The sequence below is a fragment of the Lepus europaeus genome, chromosome 4 (genome assembly GCF_033115175.1).
Source record: "Lepus europaeus isolate LE1 chromosome 4, mLepTim1.pri, whole genome shotgun sequence".
Lineage (NCBI taxonomy): Eukaryota > Metazoa > Chordata > Mammalia > Lagomorpha > Leporidae > Lepus > Lepus europaeus.
Window position 1 is genome coordinate 4,071,706 of NC_084830.1, and position 19,211 is coordinate 4,090,916.

Genomic DNA, 19,211 nt, shown 5'->3' on the forward strand with positions numbered 1-19,211 from the left:
CTCCCCCTCCCCCTCCCCCCTCCCCCTCTCCCCTCCCCCTCCTTCCCTCCCTCTCCCCCTCCCTTCCTCTCCTCTCCCCCTCCCCTCCTCTCCCCTCCCTCCTTCCCCTCTCCCCCTCTCCCCCCTCCTCCCCTCCCTCTCCCCCTCCCCTCCCCTCCCTCTCCCCCTCCCCTCCCCTCCCCCTTCCCCTCCCTCTCCCCTCTCCCCCTCCCCTCCCCCTCCCCTCTCCCCCTCCCCTCCCCTCCTCTCCCCTCCCCCTCCCCTCCTCCTCTTTCCCTCTCCAGTCTTCTGTAACTCTGCCTTTCAAATACATAAAATATCTTAGAAAAAAAAATCAGGATATAAGAGCAGCCCCCACCCCCACTGGCATATGCAGGAGTTGCATGAGAGAATATCTGGATCACCTGGCCTCGGTGAACTCAGACCACTCCCAGGCTTCCCAGGCGCCCCACTCTGGAGCAGTGTTGACTGAGCCTGGAGCAGTGGAGTCAAACAGGAGGCCGGGCTCCACAAGGGGCCTGGCCCTGCCCCAGGCCCCACCCCTCCTACCTGCTGCCCTTCCTGTAGACACGCCTACCCCCAGGAAGTGAAGCTTGTCAGCTTGTTGCTGTTGCTTTGCTCACTGGGGATGGACTCTGGACACCTTGACCAGCTGACACCAGTGGCTCCTAGGGTTAGGAGAGGCTGTGGCAGCTGGAGTCAGCGTCTGCCCCACTCACTACATTGTCCTGTGGATTATTTTCTGTTGCACATTTTTATGAGGACAATGTGGTACTTTATTGCATACACTCAGTGTGTGACAGTCCAACAGGAAAGGTGACATTCCTGCTTCCTTGAACATTTACAACATTTTTTAAAATGGTTTGGGGCCGGCTCCATGGCTCACTTGGCTAATCTTCCGCCTGCGGTGCAGGCATTCCATGTGGGTGCCAGGTTCTAGTCTTGGTTGCTCCTCTTCCTGTCCAGCTCTCTGCTGTGGGCCAGGAGTGCAGTGAAGGATGGCCCAAGTCCCCATGGGAGACCAGGAGAAGCACTTGGCTCCTGGCTTTGGATCGGTGTAGCTCCAGCTGTAGCGGCCATTTGTGGGGGTGTGTGTGTGTGAACCAACGGAAGGAAGACCTTTCTCTCTGTCTCTCTCTCTCACTGTCTATAACTCTACCTGTCAAATAAATTTAAAAAAAAGTTTATTATTTGAAAGGCTGAATTAGAGAGGGAGCTCTGTCATCTGCTGAATTACTCCTTAAATGGCTGCAACAGCTGGGACTAGGCCAGGCCGAAGCCAGGTGCCTGGAGCTTTTTCCAGTTCTCCTTCATAGGTGCAGGGGCCCAAGCACTTGGGCCATCTTCCACTGCTTTCCCAGGCCACAGCAGAGAGCTGGTTTGGAAGTGGAGCAGCCGGGACTCGAACCAGTGCCCATATGGAATGCTGGCATTGCAGGCGGAGGCTTAACAAGCTACGCCACAGTGCCAGCCCTAAGCTTTTTTTTCATAAATTTGTTGACTGTTGGAATTTCTTCTTATGAGAAATGTCTGTATCTTTTGCCAGTTTTTAAATTGGGTGATCTTTTTGGGTTATTTAGTCACTTGCTAGCTCTGTGGCCTAAGGCGGATGCCTAACTTCTTTATGCCTTTCTTTGGGCCTCTGTAAATAATAGCACCTCCCCCCTAGAGCTGTGGTGAGCACTTGGTTGACTGTGCAAAGGTAGTCAACGAGCTGGGGTGCATGCACCTGCTGGCTGGCAGAGCAAGTTATGAGGCTCAGGAAGGATCATGTGAGGTGCCAGGCTTAGGTCCTGCACATGTGGGCACCTGGTCCCCAGGAGCCGTTGCCATGGTAACCCTTGTTAATGGTGCCCTGGGCCCTTGTGTCTCAAGATTGGGGGGTAGGCGATTTCCTGGCTGGCCTTGGAGCAGTGGAGGAAGTTGGCTGTGTTGTCTGCTGTCATCGGATCCCTCCCTTTCCCCCTCTGCCTTTTCCTCACCAGCATCCTTCCCTGGCCCCTCCTGGGCCCTCTGGTCCCCTACCTAGGTCCTGCCATTTCTATTCCTGGATCCCAGATCCAGCAAGAAATGTTTTCATGTGTAGACGCTGCTCCTACCTGCTGAGTTTCTTGACTTCTCTTAAGCTCAGTTTTTACATCTGTACAGTGGGAACAAAATCCTCCTAGGATGGTGGCTGTGGGTAAAACCCCAAGCCAGGTGACTGGTGCACCGTGGGCCCTCAATGATTGCTGGCATCCTCTTCTCCCTCTTGGGGAGACCCAGGGGCTGGCAGAGCTGTGCGTTCTGCAGAAAGGCCCAGAGTCAGAGACTGTGCTTTGCAATCCTGCCCACCCCTGATACACCACATGCTCTCGCTTCCTGCCTGGTAACAGAAGATGGGTCAGTTGAAGTGTTTTTCCAGAAAGATGGAAGCAAATTCCTAGGCTCACCCTTGGAGTGGCAGCTCTGGTCAGCCTATAGAACCAGGCAGAGTGGAGAGCATCTTCTCTGGGGCTGGGGGCGTCTGCTCACCTAAAGAGCAGAGGGAAGCCGGGGTGGGGTAGGCATGCAATGAATGAGCTCCACCTAAATGCATAACTGGAGTAGTGTCTTTGTAATGAGTCAGTTCCTTATGCTTGCATGCTTTCCAAGAGGAAAGCCAAGCAAGGACAAATTAGACATTTTTTTTTTTAAATTTTTTGACAGGCAGAGTGGACAGCGAGAGAGAGAGAGAGACAGAGAGAAGGGTCTTCCTTTTGCCGTTGGTTCACCCTCCAATGGCCGCCGCGGAGGGCGCACCGCGCTGGTCCGATGGCAGGAGCCAGGTGCTCATCCTGGTCTCCCATGGGGTGCAGGGCCCCAAGTACTTGGGCCATCCTCCACTGCACTCCCTGGCCACAGCAGAGAGCTGGCCTGGAAGAGGGGCAACCTGGACAGGATCGGTGCCCCGACCGGGACTAGAACCCGCTGTGCCGGCGCCGCTAGGTGGAGGATTAGCCTATTGAGCCACGGCGCCGGCCTAGACATGTATTTTGACCCTGAGAACTTAGCCCCGTCCGTAAACACAGAATTGCTTCCTATGTTGATCCTCAATGATTGCCGATAAAGTCACATTTATTAGAATAGTGAAGGGTGCGTCCTTACGAGGAAAATAATGCATCGGCTCCCCTCACCCTCACGGACTGTCCTCGGACATCCAGAAGGAGACTTTCGCCTCCCCTTCCTTTACCTGGCCTTGTCATTGCTGCTCACGTTCAGGCAATGCATACACATGTGGAATACAGTCAACTGCACATGAAGAAGTCCCAACTATGGTGGCTTAGAGACACAGAAGGCGATTTTCCTTATGCTCTTCTGGGGAGGCTGGGGTCCCTGTTTCTACTGGGTCTTATATCCACAGGAGGAAGGAGGGGAAGTAAACTACCCACCCCATCTACCTCCTGACCCCCCTACAGTAAGAAAATGAGGACCTTTAGAGAACCCCGTTTTCCCTCCGGCCACAGCACTTGTCTTATTTGATTCCTATTGTGACTCTGGGTCTCACATCCATTCCTACCTGCAAACAAGCCTGAGAAAAGGCAGGGGGTGGGGGAGCAGCCACAGTTGGCTTCGCTTGACCAGTCCCTGCTCTTTAGCTTGGGCTGGGAATCCTGCCGTTGTGAACCAAAGCCACCTTTATTTATAAGGGAGCAGTGGGGCATGGACCCGCTTCCCGCACCCGTGCATTTGAAGTCCGCCCTACGGCCGACCCGCGTGTCCTGAAGGCAGGGGCCGTGACTGTCTTTCACCCATTTCTGTGTGTCTAGAGTGGGGTCGGTGCTTGGGATACGTCTACAGCTCAGAAAATATTTCATTGGAATAAATGAGTGAATGCAGAAGCGAACAGATCCTTGTCCAAGACATAGCGTGGTCAGAGGCATAGGAAAATAGCCCATAGAGGCTAGGAGGGCCTTTGGGTGCGAAGCCTGCCTCCCTGTCCAGCAAGTGAACCCCCGAGGACATCCCCGGGAGGCCTGGCTACAGGGAGTGTTTCAGGGGCAGCTGAGGCTCCCAGGTGGAGCTGCTGTGGGAGGGGCTCCTTACAGCAGCTTGGGTGAGCTCTGCCACCATTCAGGGTAGTCTCCATCTTTTCCACACTCAGATTGGCTTTGCTGCCTGGATTTGGGAATCCAGGTCCTCCCTGGGGATCTTTGCAAAGCCATGGCCCCGAGCTGCAGCCGTCAGCCTCGGGAGCTTTGCTTGTCACCTAGAACGTGCTGAGTCAGCTCCTTATAAATGCACTTAAATGACGCACAGTCCCCAGCCTGTCTGCCTGGCAGGCTTGCCCAAATTAAAGCAATTGGTCATCACCCCAGCTGCCGCTGTCCCGGGTGGAGCTGTCTAAATATTTCCCAGCACCTGCTGCACCCTCTCTCATATTTAGTCCTAGACAGATCGCTCCATGCTATTTCCAAAATAACCCCTTCCGTGGGGCTGCTCAGACCCGGTGGTGCCATGCAGGATAAACCTGAGAAACACCTCCTCCCCGGGAGGGAAGGTTTCATTTATCCCTCTCAATGCCTGGGGTGGAGGGGTGGGGCTCAGGCCAGTCCATCTCCAAATAGGAGAGGTGCCTGTGAGCACGTGATTAGAATAGTGGTGTGTGCTAACCCAGCGGCTCCTGTGCCTCCCGACCCTCGACCCTCATCCCAGCGCTGTCCCAGGCTTGGTCCTGCACGGTCCTCACAGCAGCCATGGGATGGCAGCACTCAGGTATCCCATGTGACCAAGGCTTACACTGGGAGTGAAGAGGCTTCTCCCAGCCACTGAACCAGCTGGTACTGGAGCCAGCAGTGAGGCCCAGGATGTTACAGTTTGGGGTTAGATCTCTCTGAGATTTTCAGAAAGACTGATGGAGCGCATTTCACCTGCAGCTCCTATTTTTAAGTTGAGATTTTTAAGGTTGAAGAGAAGACACTTGTATATGAGTTTTTTTTTTTTAATTATATGACCTGCTTGGTTGCATCTGTTGGAATTCACACTCTGCTGGAATCCTAGCTGGGTCTCCAGAGGGAGATGCCTCAGCCTGTTGCCTGCCCTTGGCACCCGTTTCCTGTTGATGCCCCCTGGTGTAGAATCTTCACATACCAGGCAATGTGCATGGCTTTGTCAGTGAGGGGCCCTCTGCCTCTTGCCGCCTTGTGTTCCTCCTGTTCCTTTAAGGGGAGGCTTTCCAACATAGCTCTCCTGGCCCCAGGCAGGTCAGGTGTTGTATCTGTGCCCTGGGTTCCCTAGTGTCTAGCCTGTGGCAACGTGTGGAGGATGCTGAATCCTGTGTCTGCACCTCAGAGGGACCAGGCTGTGTGTGCACTGTGGATAGGGACAGTGCCATCTTCCTGCTTACCCCACAACAGAGCCCAGTATTTGCAGCGTGATGCTTAAGCAGGATGGGAATCGATGAACATTTCCTGGGTGTAGAGCTTCCAGCCGCGGGTGCACCTGCTCTGGCTGCCGAGCACCTTCCGAGCTGTAGGTGGGGTAGGCTGTGTTAGCTGTCACGTCCTGCGTGGTGACTGTGGGCCCCGTTTTCTCATCGGCCTGTTTCCTCTTGCTCTTCCCAGATGTGCTGTGCCCCAGTGTGCGCATAGAAGGTCACCGCTTCAAGCACACCAATGGGGAGTCCAAGGAGATCACAGGTAAGAGAGGAACAGTCACTGTTGCACTGGCTTTGGGGCGCTGCTGCCTGCCCCCGAGCATGACCGTGGTCAGTGCAGGGCTGTTCTCACCGACCCTGTTTTCATTCCACTCTTTCACAAAGTCCTGATGGAATGTGCAGTGGGCAGCTCTCATCAACAAACCACCGGACAGCAAAGAGCATTCACATCTTCTCCTTGGCAAGCTCTGGACATCCTATAGGAGCCTCTAAATAATGCGTTAGGATCAAAGACTCTGTCAAGGGGTTGGCGAATGAGTACTCCAATGAATGGCACAGGGGCAAAGGCGTGGATCGGGCTCGCCTCCCCTGTGCAGTGCATTTTGTAGTGCAGGTGAGAGAGTCAGAGTTCTGCACGTGTGAAGGAACCCACAGGTGAGAGAACAAAGATGCCCCTGACTGCAGATCCAGCAACAGAAAGATCTGCTGCAGGGGCTGCCCAGAGGCGTCTCCCCCGGGAGGCCAGCATGTGCAGGTGGCTGGGTCTGAGTCCCTCTCGCCCTGGCGACGCTGGGAACAGAGCAGCCTCCCCGTGGCCCAGCGTCCCGTGAAGCGCTTCAAACATACCAGCTCACAGCAGTCTCCTGCTTCCCACGCCCAGCATGGAAGCGGCGCCTGCTCGACAGCCCTGCCTTTCGCAGCAGTGCTTCCTGGGTCGGGTTCGCCTCCCCTGTGCAGTGCCTCATCTCCAGTCCAGCTGTAATCACGCCTTCCTCTCCCAAGTGAGGCCGTGGGTCAGGACCAGGTATGTGGCAGGTGCCGCGGGGGCCCTGCCTGCATCCGAGACTCCTGCTGTGACTTAAAGATGCTGGCATCTACAGTGCCAAGGGAATTTTCTAGACCAGTGGAAGCTTGTGTGCCCAGTGGGAGCCAGCACTCCCCAGGAGCGGCCCTCGGCCCCGTGGCTGGGTCGTCCTGGGGTCCAGGTTTGACCCAGTTTCCCAGCAGGATCTGAGCAGTCACCGGTCAGACTTGATGTGCTGCTGTCCCTCCCTTCCTCCTGCCTCTGCTCCTGGCAAGTGCTTCCTGAGCCACCCACTCTTCAGAGGAATCGCACAGCGCAAAGCTCTTCTCTTGTAGGGCACAGGGGTGTGGTGGGCATGGTTGTGACGGAGCCACGCTGCCCAGGGTGCAGCACCACTGGGCACGTTGACGTAGCTGTCCCCACTTTCTGCCTCGGTGCCCAGGGAGCTCTGGCTCCGGGACAGGCTGCCATCTCCTGCTCTAGTGTGCCCAGCTAGAACTACCCTGATCCAGCCGTCCCACTGCCGAGGCTTACCCAGTGGGCAGGGATTGGTCTGTCAAACAGCCATCAGCAAGAGACGCTCAGGAAGGGATGGTGAGTCAGCTCGGTCCCTTGCCACCAATGGCTCCCGGGTGAACAGCTAAGCTGCCTGCACCTGGCCATGCCCACCGAGGGCCCACTCTTTTGTTTTTTAAGATTTATGTATGTATGTATGTATGTATGTATGTATTTGAAAGGCAGAGGTCTTCCATCCACTGGTTCACTCCCCAAATGACCTCAACTACTAGAGCTGGGCCGATCAGGAGCTTCTTCCAGGTCTCCCACATAGACACAGGGGCCCAGGGACTTGGGCCATCTTCTGCTTTCCCAGGCACATCAGCAGGGAGCTGGATCAGAAGTAAAGCAGCCGGGACTTGAACCGGCGCCCATTTGGGATGCTGGCACTGCAGGTGGTGGCTTTACCTGCTATGCTACAAGCACCTGTCCCAGGACCTGCTCTTGGCTTCGTCTGAGGCAGACCTGTGCCGGACAAGGAGGGGAGTGCACAGTAGGTGCCCTGCGTGTCAGGTGCAGCCAGGGAGTCCTGGCAGAGTTCTCAGGGGTCTCCCGTGGCTGCATGGGTGCCGCCCCCTTGTTTCTGCACCAGTCAGTGCCCCCTGTGTCTCCAGTGCATTTTCCCCAGAGGATTTTCATTTTCCCTTCCCTGTCCTCCTTTTTTTAAAAAATATTTTATTTATTTGAGAGGTAGAGTTATAGAGAGGCAGAGACAGAGAGAGAGAGATCTTCCATCCACTGGTTCATGCCCCAAATGGCTACAAGGGCCAGAGCTGAGCCAATCCAATGCCAGGAGCCAGTTCTGGGTCTCCCACATGAGTGCAGGGACCCAAGCACTTGGGCCATCTTCCATTGCTTTCCCAGACCATAAGCAGAGAGCTGGACAGGAAGAGGAGCAGCCGGGACTAGAACCGGTGCCCGTTTGGGATGCTGATGCCACGGGCGGAGGCTTAGCCCACTACGCCACAGTGCTGACCACTCCCTGTCCTTTATTTCAGGCAATTCACTTTTTCCTCCTGCGACCTTTGCTGTCACCCAGTGAATTGCTTGTCTGAACTTTTGCTACATTCACATCATCTTTTTATTCATTGAAACCCATGAGTGTGGAAGCAGACAGTGGAGCCTGTGTTCGGTTTTTGAAACCCTTTCTGTTTTCTAATTCTGCCGCATGTCACTGCTGAGAGGAGCCTAGATCAAGGTGGCTCTTCTAGTGACGATGATGACGTGGCAAGGTGGGGGAACAGGCCCCAGGCTTCTCACAGGGCAACAGGACAGGCCTTGGCCATGCGCCCCTCTGCCCCCTGCCACCCTGTTCTGAACAGGCTCTAGGGCCCCCACCAGTGTCCTCATCTCTCCTGTGAGCACTGGGGACCTGTGGCGGTCTCCTCTGAGCCCTCTCTGGATAAGAGCCACCTGATGCTGCATCCTCCAAGTCTGGACACTGCGAGAGTCCTCGGGTGGCCCTGTGACATGCCTGTCCGGCCCCTTTGTGCAGAGGAGGGGGAGGTTGACCAGGCTCGGTGACTGCCCCGAGGACATGGAGCAGCTGAGCCTGGGAGCAGTGTAGGGATCAGGTGCACGAGCCATGCTGCCCTCCCCTCAGGCTGTGCCCAGTGCCCGGGCTTCTGTGGAGCAGTGTCTATGCCCCCCTCCCCCAACCTGAGCACTCCCTGGGTGATGCTGCAGGCAAACTCACCCCTGCATCCCTGACAACACCCCCGGGGGGCCTGCCACACCCCTGGCTAGTGCCTGTCCAGTTTAGAGCCCAGGAAGGACTGCCCCCAAAGCCTGCTGTTGCCTGTTTTGCCTTTCTCTGGCGTAGAACCTGTTCCTAAACAGCTCTAGGCCCTTTGTCTCCTGGTGTCCGTTCCATGACAGCTAGAATTGCAGGGCCCTCCGGCGTCTCCCGGGTCGTTGTCCCCATTGCCAGGTTCCAGCTGATCCTGCAGCAGGGGCTTCCTAGCCTCACAGGGACACGTCCAGTGCCAGGGGCTCTGTGCACACAGCAGCCCTGTCACTTACCAGAGTGCCCCCATGAACTGCTCTGGCTGGGCCTGCTTGGGAGTCCAGAGCTGGGGTGTCTCATGTCTCTGCCCTCAGTGGGTGCTTAAACCGGATGTCATCTCTCAACCTGGAAATGCAGGCCCAGAGACAGCTGGGGCAGCACCGGCACAAGTGGGGAGGGAGGAGGTGGTTGGTGTCCTTCTCAGCAAGTGTGCACTGACACGTGCTCCTGCCTGCCTCCCCAGGATGCCAGGCCCCCCCCTTCCTGGGGATGCGGCCTGGTCCATCGTGGTCCCTGGGCTGGGCTGGTGGCATCCCTGGATCAGTTACACCATAGCATTGAAATCTCTCCAGCGCCCTGCAAGAGACCAAGCCTTCTGTCTCTCCAGTCAAGGCAACCATGGACAGAATGGGCTGACGACCGCACAGTCGCCCAGCTGGGAGCCTGAGTGGAGCAGAGTGCGCCCGGGGCCGTGAATGCCTGGTGCACCCTACGTGTTTCCCGGGAATAGCTCCCTGGCTCCAAGTGGGAGCCCCGCCGTCTGCCTCCCAGGCAGCCCAGCCGTCCATGTGTTCTCTTGGGTCTCCCACACTGAGGGCTGCTTCTACTTCAAAGAAACCAGACTTTCGAATCCACTGTTGTACAAGAAATGCGATTAGACTGGAAGACACACTCTAGCCACCATGAAACTTTGGAGACACAGGACAAATTGTTGATGTGAAAATTACAAAAGCTGAGCAAATTCCGCCTTTGTCCCAGTTTTCAGCAGAAGGAGCTGGTGTCCCGGGAGAAGGTGACTCCGCCGGGATCACAGGGGTCCGTGTCAGGGAGGGGCCTCTGCTTCTCCACCCACAAAGGCTGTTTGGAGCTCGTTACAGGGTGGGGGCCTGATCCCACCCCCAGTCAGGAGGAGGAACCTCTGTAGACCATGGAGCATTTAGTGAGCACTTACTATGTTCCACGTATGTTCTTACATGTTTCCCAGCTTCTGTGCTTATCAGGACAATCAGGATGCTGTGCCCACTGGTGCTGGCCAGTGCCATCTTGCCAGTCATTTCCTGGATGTCAGGGACCATGTGAGAAGCTTTCAATCATAACATTTTCATTTCACAGCTGTTCTATGAAGTATATTCTAGAATGATCCCTGACTTACAGTTGAAGACACCAGTGCTCAGAGATGTTAGGCAACCCACCTCAGGTCACACAGCAAGGACCACAGCCCAGACTTGTCTGGTTGTAACACCTGGACTCTCCACCTGTGCCAGCCTCTGGGACATCTCTGAATCGGGGCCTGGCATGGAGCAGGCTCTGAAACCCTCTAGGTGCCATGCACTGCCCTGGGACCCGGGGTGCTCCCTGCACTCACCTTCCAGTGGGATAACAGCGCTGCACTGCCTGCCCGTACTCCCAGGGTGAGGTTGAAGCCGTACCCTGTCTCCATGCTGTCTCTGCTTCCTCCCACTGCGGGAATCCGAGCAGACTGGGCAGGCTGCCTTTGCAGAGGGAGGATTGTGTGTCCCTGGTCTCTCGTACCTTCCTTTGCCCCACTCACTCACGTTCTTCTCTTTGCAAGGTTTTGACCTGATGGATCTGCTCAACGTGAAGGAAATCCTGGGGCAGAGAGAGAGCGGAGCCCAGAGTTCCTATGTCCGCATGGGATCCTTCCCCGTGGTGCGAAGGACTGAGTGAGTGGTCACTTCTCCTTCCTGCCCTGCCCTGGGGACTCCAGGAGAGGGCAGGGCAGGGGCCAGCCAGGTGCAGGTGCACGCTCAGCATGGAGTCCACCTTTAACCCCTGGTTCCTGGGCAGGTCGCCTTGGGACAAAGCAACAGGAGCGCTGACCTGGGAGTGCAGCCTGTTTCCCAGCTGACCTGTTGCTGCTGATTTTATTGGCTCTGTGGTCCTCCTTCGCTCTTCCCTCTGTGCGTACTTGGCACCGGTCATTCATTCACACGTGCAGCTTTGCTAGCAAACCATTAAATCACAAATAATCCTGTTCATAGTCACCTAGCACCTGCAGGCATGGTACAGCATGACCTGAGCTGCACGGGGGTTTGGGCCAGTGCAGACCTGGCCTTGCACCAGGCCTCCAGTGCCCCTGTGTCCCAGTTTTCACCTCAGATGAATGTCACTGCCTTCCAGCATGGTTGAGAGGACAGGAGGTGAAGGTTTGTCCTCCATCTGACACCTGTCGCCTCTCCAGTCAGGGCCAAGATGATGCCAGATACACGCTCTCCTCTTCTAGCTGGGCAGGTCTTTTACAAACACACACGACGCTGCATCCTGCCTCCTTGCCTCCATCTCAGAGCTCTTTCATGGCTCCTGTGTGTTCTGACACCAAGGTGCCAGGTGTGGCCTGGTCTGGCCCGGCCCTGGTGGTCTCAGTGCTGCTCCCCAGGCCTCCCTCCTCTGCCTCCTGTGTGTCTTCTCTGGAGCCTGCTGGGCCTCTGCCTCCCACCACGAGCGCTACGCCCATGCTCTTCCGTTGCCGGGGCACCTGCTGTGTACCTCCTCTGAAGCATGACTCGACCCTTATGCTGTCGAGGTGGTTACCCCAACTCGGAGACCGAGTTAGGCATTCCTCTTACCCACACCCCTTCTGGGGTGTATTCCTGCATGGAGTGGGTTTACCGATGGCATTCCCATGAGACAGTCTCCCCTTAGAGCCAAGTCTTGCTGGAGGCTGGAGGCCCCACGCTGGCCCCAGCCCGCCCCAAAGTGGGCAACTGAGTGAGTGAGTGAGTGAGTGAGTGAGTGACTGGGCCCGTGATGAGTGCAGGTGGCTTGTCAGTCACAAGCCCGGCGATGGGCCTGCATGCTGGTCCCAGAGTTTGGAGGTTGGTGTGGGGGCCGCCATTTCTCGCTCATCAGTGGGCATTCTCTGAGCACCCAGGGCTGCACCAGGCCCTGTGTCAGACTCTCCCGTCGTGTCCCCCTGGGTCACTGGATGACAGTTCACACGAGAACGAGGCAATAGGTGCTTCCTCTCTCTCAGTCTCGCATCTTCGTGGGGGCGTGCAGATGACCGTTGCCATCAGCTGACTCTTCCTGGACGCGGAGCGATGCTCTCCTGATGGCAGGTGCCAGGGAAGCCAGCGTTGGTGCCCTGGCCCCGTGCTCTTCTGGGGACATGAGAATGACAACATCTAGATGCCTTTCCTGCCTCATTCCCACGTGTTTCCCCACCCCGCTCCCTGGCCTTCCACTTAGGAGCAAACAGAAGGTGTGCAGCTTCAGTAAGAAGGGAAGACTCCATAGAGCAAGAGGAAAATGGGAGGAGGCAGCAGTTCCACAGACCTGGGCCCCTTAGGCCTCCCGGTGTGGGCTGATGCCCTGCCTCCTGAGACACTGGGACCACAGCACGGGGCACTTTCTGGAGATAGGACCTGGGCTCCTGTTTCCCTGAGAGTCATCCTGAGAAGCAATTTCTGTGTGGTTTCTCGATTGTTTTCCCAGCCAACCACCAGAAAGCAGGCGTTTCAAGAAAGGATCGTTTCCATTTCTTTTCTTTTTTTCTTTCAAAGATGTATTTATTTGGAAAGCAGAGTTAGAGAGAAGTCTTGCATCCACTGGTTCACTCCCCAAATGGCCGCAACGGCCAGAGCTGGGCTGATCCGAAACCAGGAGCCAGGAGCTGCTGCCAGATCTCCCAAGCAGGTGCAGGGGCCCAATCATTTGGGCCATCTTCTGCTGCTTTCCCAGACCATAGCAGAGAGTTGGATTGGAAGAGGAGCAGCTGGGACTTGAACCGGCGCCCATATGGGATGTTGGTGCTACAAGCAGAGACTTAGCTTACTGTACCATAGCACCGGCCCCTCCATTTAACTTCTAATGCTTCAAAACCTACACACACACACACACACACACACACCCTCATGTGTGTCACTTTACTATGTGGGTTAAATTTTGTTCAAATGAAGAGGGATGCCATTTGTAATATTTCAACTTTCTCTTGTTCAGCGTTCCAAGAGCGTGTTCCGTGCCCTCTCCCATTTACTTCTCCCTATACTAAGACGAGGCAAGCACAGCAGGTGTTCTCTCTGGTGCAGCACCTGGCACTGGAAATCAGAGTGCCTTGTTCACAGAAAGTGGACCTTGGCCCCCAGGCCCTTTGCCCTGTTCAGTGTTAGCCCATAACCTGCCACGTTTTTTGTGGAAATGATTGGATCAGGGCATTTGTCTTTTGCATGTTCTCTGTCCCCTTGATGATAATTTTATACATACATAGATTTATGAGTATATGCAGTATGGATGGGTACATATATATACACACATGTGCGTACATAATTATATGCATGGATGCATACATATGTGAGGGAATTTTTAAAAAAGATTTATTTTACTTGAAAGAGTTACACAGAGAAGGAGAGGCAGAGAGAGAGAGAGAGAGAGAGATCTTCCATCTGCTGGTTCATTCCCCGATTGGCCGGAGCTGCACCGACACAAAGCCAGGAACCAGGAGCTTCCTCTAGGTCTCCAACACGGGTACAGGAGCCCAAGGACCTGGGCCACCTTCTAGTGCTTTCCCAGGCCATAGCAGAGAGCTGGATCTGAAGTGGAGCAGCCGTGTCTTGAACCAGCGCCTATATGGGATGCCAGCATCACAGGTGGTGGCTTTACCAGCTACGCCATAGCACCGGCCCCAAGGGGATTTTTAAAAGCTTTTTGATGTAAAAAATTTTTCAAAGTCATGTTTATGAGATGTGTTCAAAATGTTCATGGGAAATGCATTCTGTAGACAGTGTATTTCAAATATTTTTGCACCAAATCAACCCTATATTTTGATTCCATTTCCCACAAACTGAATAACCGGCGTGTGTGTGTGTGTGCGCGCGCGCTGTGCCTGTGCCTGCACTAGGAGGAAGTGACTGCAGTCAGGGAAAAAAGGTCATTGACAGGGGCTGCTGCTTTCCTCCCGCGTGGGCAGGACCCAGGGCGTCCCTGAATCCCCAGTGCTGTGGGCGAGGGCTCTGTCCTGCCTGGCCGTGACCTGGGAGAGATCCCAGCTCAGAGCAGGACGTCCTCCCGGCTCGGATCCGTGGCCGGGGCAGGCTTCGCCCACGGGCTCCACAGGCAGACCAAGGGCCCCTGAGGATCGGCGGATCTAAGAAGCAGGAACTCGGCCGCCTCCCACGCCCTTCCTGGCTGTCTGGCCAGACAGGGTCTGCCTCCTCCAGTGGAGAAGTCGGTGCCATGTACGCTCCCCCGACAACCCCAGCCTTCAGGTGGGGTCTATCCACCGTGGCCACGTTCTGCAGACCTGGAGAGTGCAGGCAGCTGGGGGTTCAGAGCAGAGCTGTGGAGGCCGGGCCCCTGCGAGCGAGCTTCCTCCGCTGAGCACCACATTGCTCTGAGTTAACCTGCAGAGCTGGGTGCCCTCTAGGAAAATGCCCAGGCCCTGCTGTGGGAGTGGGGGAAGGAAAGGTTCCCGTGTGCAGACAGCACGGGGCTGAGCCTGGAGCTCCCACTGCTTTGGGCTCGGCGGCAGGCCTGCCATGCTGTGGGCTCCTTGGAGGGGCTCGGTTTCCTGGGGGAAACGGGAGAGTGGAGAGCAGAAGCCAGGGCTCCATGAGATGACCCAGCAGGGCCAGGAGAGACAGGGGTGTGTCAGGGCACACATCCCTGACCCACTAGTAGGGAGATGGCTCAGGTGCAGGAGGTGTGAGCGCGGGGAGGGGGGGTGCAGACCCCAGGGAGGTCAGCTGGTCTGAGCATGCTCCGAGGGCCAGGAGCCCTTTCCACGAAGGAATCTGGAGAGGAAAAAGGCAGAAGTGGAGCAGCCGCAGGGGCTGTCCCGGGCCAGAGCTGCCCCTTAGCCCGGGCAGGAGTCTGGTGCTTGGTGGAGAGAAGAGGGTGCCCTGGCTTGGTCGGCTCAGGCTGCTGTAGCCAAGCAGCATGGACTGGCAGCTGAGCTGTAATCTGCAGACGCTGCTTTCCTGTGGTTCTGAAGGCCATGAGCCCAGGCCCAGGCCCTCACAGTTGGCTGTCTTTTCCCTGTAAGCTCACCGTGTGGAGGGCTAGAGATGCCCTGTGGGGTCTCTTCTGTAAGACTCCAGTGCCAGTCCCGAGGGCCTCACCTCCACAGCCTGATCACCTCCCCACGTTCTCACCATGGCTGTGGGGCTGGGATTTCAGCCCAGGAGCTCTGGGGGCACACACATACAGGCCGTAGCATCCCAGGGCACAGGGCAGAGGGGACGCAGGGTGGGGAGTAGCAGACTTGGCCTTGCTGAGAAGGAATGGGGCAGGGAGGGCGGAGGGCTGGGTCCAGGCGAGTGGGCGTTTAGCACTGATCGTTGACTTTGTCCATCACGGGACGGTGCAGAGACAGAAGCAGGAGCGTGCTGTGGGCTGTATTTGAAGGAGCTGAAGGTGGTGGCGGGGAGACTGTGAAGGGGCCGCACTTGAAGCCCTAATGGAGGCAGCAAAGGCTGGCGGAGCATGTAGACTCTGGAGATAGGGAAGAGGCCGCGCTGGGGGACTTGGTCATGGACAGGACACATGGGCTCCTCTGCCAGCTCCCTGCTCTCACTGCTGGGCCTGTGTTTCCCCAGGGACGTGTTTCCCCAGGGCTTGCCTGACGAGTATGCCTTTGTCACCACCTTCCGGTTCCGGAAGACGTCTCGGAAAGAAGACTGGTACATCTGGCAGGTCATTGACCAGTACGGCATCCCACAGGTACGCACGGCACAGCGCGGCACGGTGGCCACAGAGATTGCTGTTTCCTTCTCTTGGGGACGGCGTTGCCCGTCGTCTTTGCTCTTCCCTCGGGAGGTTCAGGCCTGGCCCTGGAGAGGCTGAGTCTGGTGGCTGGGGGCATAGGGAACGCCCAGGGGATAGCACACATCCAGCAGGTCTGGGGTCTTCTCCCGATGGTGGCCCAGCCCCGGGCACTCCGATGGGGAGGAGGGAGACCTAGCGCCTGTCCTCAGGAACTCTCCACCTCGCTAGCAAGGTGGCCACCAGCCCTGATGCCCTGACACCTGCTCTGCTGGCTGCCTGAAATATCATGATACAGGGAAGAAAACGCCTGGGTGTGTCTCCTCCTCTGTGTGGGCCCTGGGGCCAGCTGTTGATCTGCCTGGGTCTTGGTTTTCTTAGCGGTCCTACAGAAAGCAGAGAGTCCCAGCCATGGATGGTTAGTGGGAGAATCAGGTGGGGCAGCACCAGCTGAGCACGTAGAACAGTGCCCGGTGCGTCAGAGCATGTGTCACGAGACGTCCCTTCTCAGGGTACTGCCCAGGTTCCTCATGAATGACGTGCTGAGCCCTGACTTCACCCACCTCTGCTGAGTTTTGGTTTTCAGCTCCCACGAGGAAAGGCATGTCTCAAAATCCAGGCCGGCGATGCCAGCCGCTGGTGTGGGTTAGGGCCAGTGCTGCCTTCAGGTCTTAGCCAACCGCACTTCCCCATGACCTTGGACCAGCTGTATGTGTGTTCCATCCTGCCAATGTGTGGCCTGGCTCGCCTTGTGCTGGGAGATCCAGTCCCAGTTTTCTTCTGAGGTTGCAATGCAATACAATCGCACTTCAGCAACTCCACTCGTGGGCTGCAGGCAGGGAGCCTCTGAAGCAGCGAGCTTTCTCTCCTGTGGTTAGATGGTGACCCCGGCCTCCTCGCCTTCCCTTGTCAGCATTTGCATGCGCTTAGTATGAGCTGGCGGTGGCTCCGAGTGCCTCACGGGTCTCAGCCCTTTGGTGCTCGCGACAGCTCTCCACCTGGGCTCTGCTCGTAGAATCTTACAATGGAAGCAGGTGAGCTTGCCCAGGTGCTCACAGGGAATGAGAGCGGGAGGTGGGATTCCTAGCCGGGCAGTAGCGCCCCCACGTCTGTGCTTTGAACCACACGCTCAGCTGCCTCCTGTTTGGAGCTGGTCCCAGGCAGTCCTGGGGAGGGTTTTATTGACGCGCTCAGGGTTGCACTGAGATGCATCAACCTTCTGTGCTCCGTGGTGCGAGGTCCAGGGCTCTATGGAGGAGCCGAGAGTCTCCCTCAGGGACTGTCTTCTCGGGGAGAGCAAACAGCTCCTGGCGTCCGCTTCCACCTCCAGTGACTTGGGTCTTGCTTCTCCAGTTTCTCAGGGTCTGGGGCAGTGGGGCTGGGCGCCTGCCATGACATTCCTGCGGAGTGAGCCTGCGCCACCCCCTCAGTCTGGGTTCCCTTCTTCCTTCCTGGCATTTGCAGAGCGGCTCCCCGGGTGACTTGCCTGCATCCCCTAGCTCCCCTTCTGCCGGAATGAGCCAGGGCGTGCAGCACTCCGGGGCTGTGCACATTTGGAGTCTGCCCTCCGGGGCCTGAGGCTCGTGTTCCAAGAGTCATGGGGAGAACACCAGATTCTCCATGTGCGTACCTGATCTGATGGGTCTGAGACACACAGGACCTCCCCGAGGCCACCCCTGCTCAGGCCTGCTAGGGGCCGTCCCTTGCTCTGGTGTGCTAGGGACAGGAACGCAGACGGGACAGCCGCGTGCTCAGGAAGCTCCAGGGCTCACACAGGTGAGCTGCAGAAGACCCTGCTTACTCGCAGGAACCCTCAGTTATCCATATTTGAAGCCTCTGGTTATTAGCGAGGCTTTCCGTTTTCTGCTTTTTCCTCTTCTCGTAGTGTAAAAGCAGGCAATCGTGGTTAAAAAGGAATCTTTACCTTCTGTGGCGTAGCGAGTAAAGCTGCTGCCTGAGGTGTTGGGCACTGGTGTGAGTCCTCGCTGCTCCACTTCCAATCCCTGCTGATGTACCTGGGAAAGCAGCGGAAGGTGGCCCATGTGCTTGGGGCCTTCAGATGGGCCCAGTCCGGCGGTTGCAGCCATTTGGAGAGTGAACCAGCAGATGGAAGATCTCTCTCTCTCTGTCTTTCAAGTAATAAATAAATTAAAGAAAAAAAAATACCAGGGCCTCCTTGGTTACACCAAGACCGTGCGAGTCCCCAAAGAGAAAGCAGATGGCTTGAGCTACAGGCTCTGTGTCTGGTTCTTTGCACTTTGTGACCACCGTCTTGCTCTTCAGGGCCACTCCTTCTTCTGTTCTTTCACTCCTTCATTCCTTCCTTGCCTTTTGAGTGGGGCTGTGTGCCATGTGTTGTTCTTAGCCACTGTAGAGGTGAGAGAGGCAGAAGTGCTCTGTCCCCGTAGGGGGAGGGAAGACAGCACACGGGTGAATGAAAAATGAAAAGGATTACTTCATACAATGCTGCAGGGCTGTGAAAATAAGGAAATGTTTTTTTTAATTTTTTAATCCATTTGAAAGGCAGAGCTATAGAGAGGCAGAGGCAGAGAGAGAGAAAGTGGGAGGTCTTCCATTGCTGGTTCACTCTCCAAATGGCTGCAACAGCCGGAGCTGAGCCAATCCAAAGCCAGGAGCCAGGAGCCTCTTCGGGATCTCCAACATGGGTGCAGGGGCCCAAGGACTTGGGCCATCTTCTGCTGCTTTCCCAGGCCATAGCAGAGAGCTGGATCAGAAATGGAGCAGCCAGGTCTCGAACCAGCACCCATATGGGATGCTGGCACTGCAGGCAGCAGCTCCATCCACTACGCCACAGCACGGGCCCTGAAAGCAAGTAAATAAACCAGTAAGCCTGGGGTGTGAGAACACATGGACAGGTTAGAATCCAGTCGTATGTGGTTGTCAGGGAAGGAATCACACAAGGACGCCTGCGAGTGACTTGTGTGGCTTGTGATGACTAATGTATGGAACAGTGCCTGTCACGTGCTATTGCCATACAAATGTCTTACATGTATAGTAACTCGTTTAGTCCTCATAGCAGCAACATGATGTTGGCACCTGTTGTTACTGCTTCACAATGAGGAAACCATGCAGGGAGGTTAAACAGCTTGCTCCAAAGTGGCATAGTCATTAGATGAGTTTTCAAGGGTGTTTTAACGAAGTGAGTATGAGTAGGCTTAAGGGACTGAGGGGGTTAAGGAAACCAACCCACCTGGGCTAGCAAGAGCAGGAAGCTCCCACCTGTGACTGGGCTGGCTGGGGACAGGAGAAGGACACTGGGATGAGCTGGAGGTGGTGCGTTCTGAACTCACCAAAGAGGGAGTCCCTGATGAGCTGAGCCGTGGAGCAAAGGCACCCTGGACCAGAGGAAGCCGGGAGCCGTGGGAGCGATGAAAGCCCTCCTCTTGCCCTCTCTGCTGTCCTTCAGTTCCCACTCCGAGGGGCTTCCTGCAGCCTCAAATCAACTGGAAGCCCCAGTGCTGTGGCTCGGGGAGCAGGCAAGGGCAGGATGT

At 56.3% G+C, this 19,211-nt stretch overlaps 1 protein-coding gene across 1 annotated transcript in view; it reads left to right on the forward strand.

Annotated features, from left to right (window-relative positions):
- COL22A1 (collagen type XXII alpha 1 chain) overlaps nt 1-19,211 on the forward strand; it is a 241,976-nt gene that overhangs the window by 18,278 nt on the left and 204,487 nt on the right. Inside the window, exons 3-5 of the mRNA XM_062189414.1 lie at nt 5,583-5,657; nt 10,553-10,664; nt 15,534-15,657. Coding sequence (XP_062045398.1) covers nt 5,583-5,657; nt 10,553-10,664; nt 15,534-15,657 — 311 coding nt within the window. The remainder of the gene's footprint in view (nt 1-5,582; nt 5,658-10,552; nt 10,665-15,533; nt 15,658-19,211) is intronic.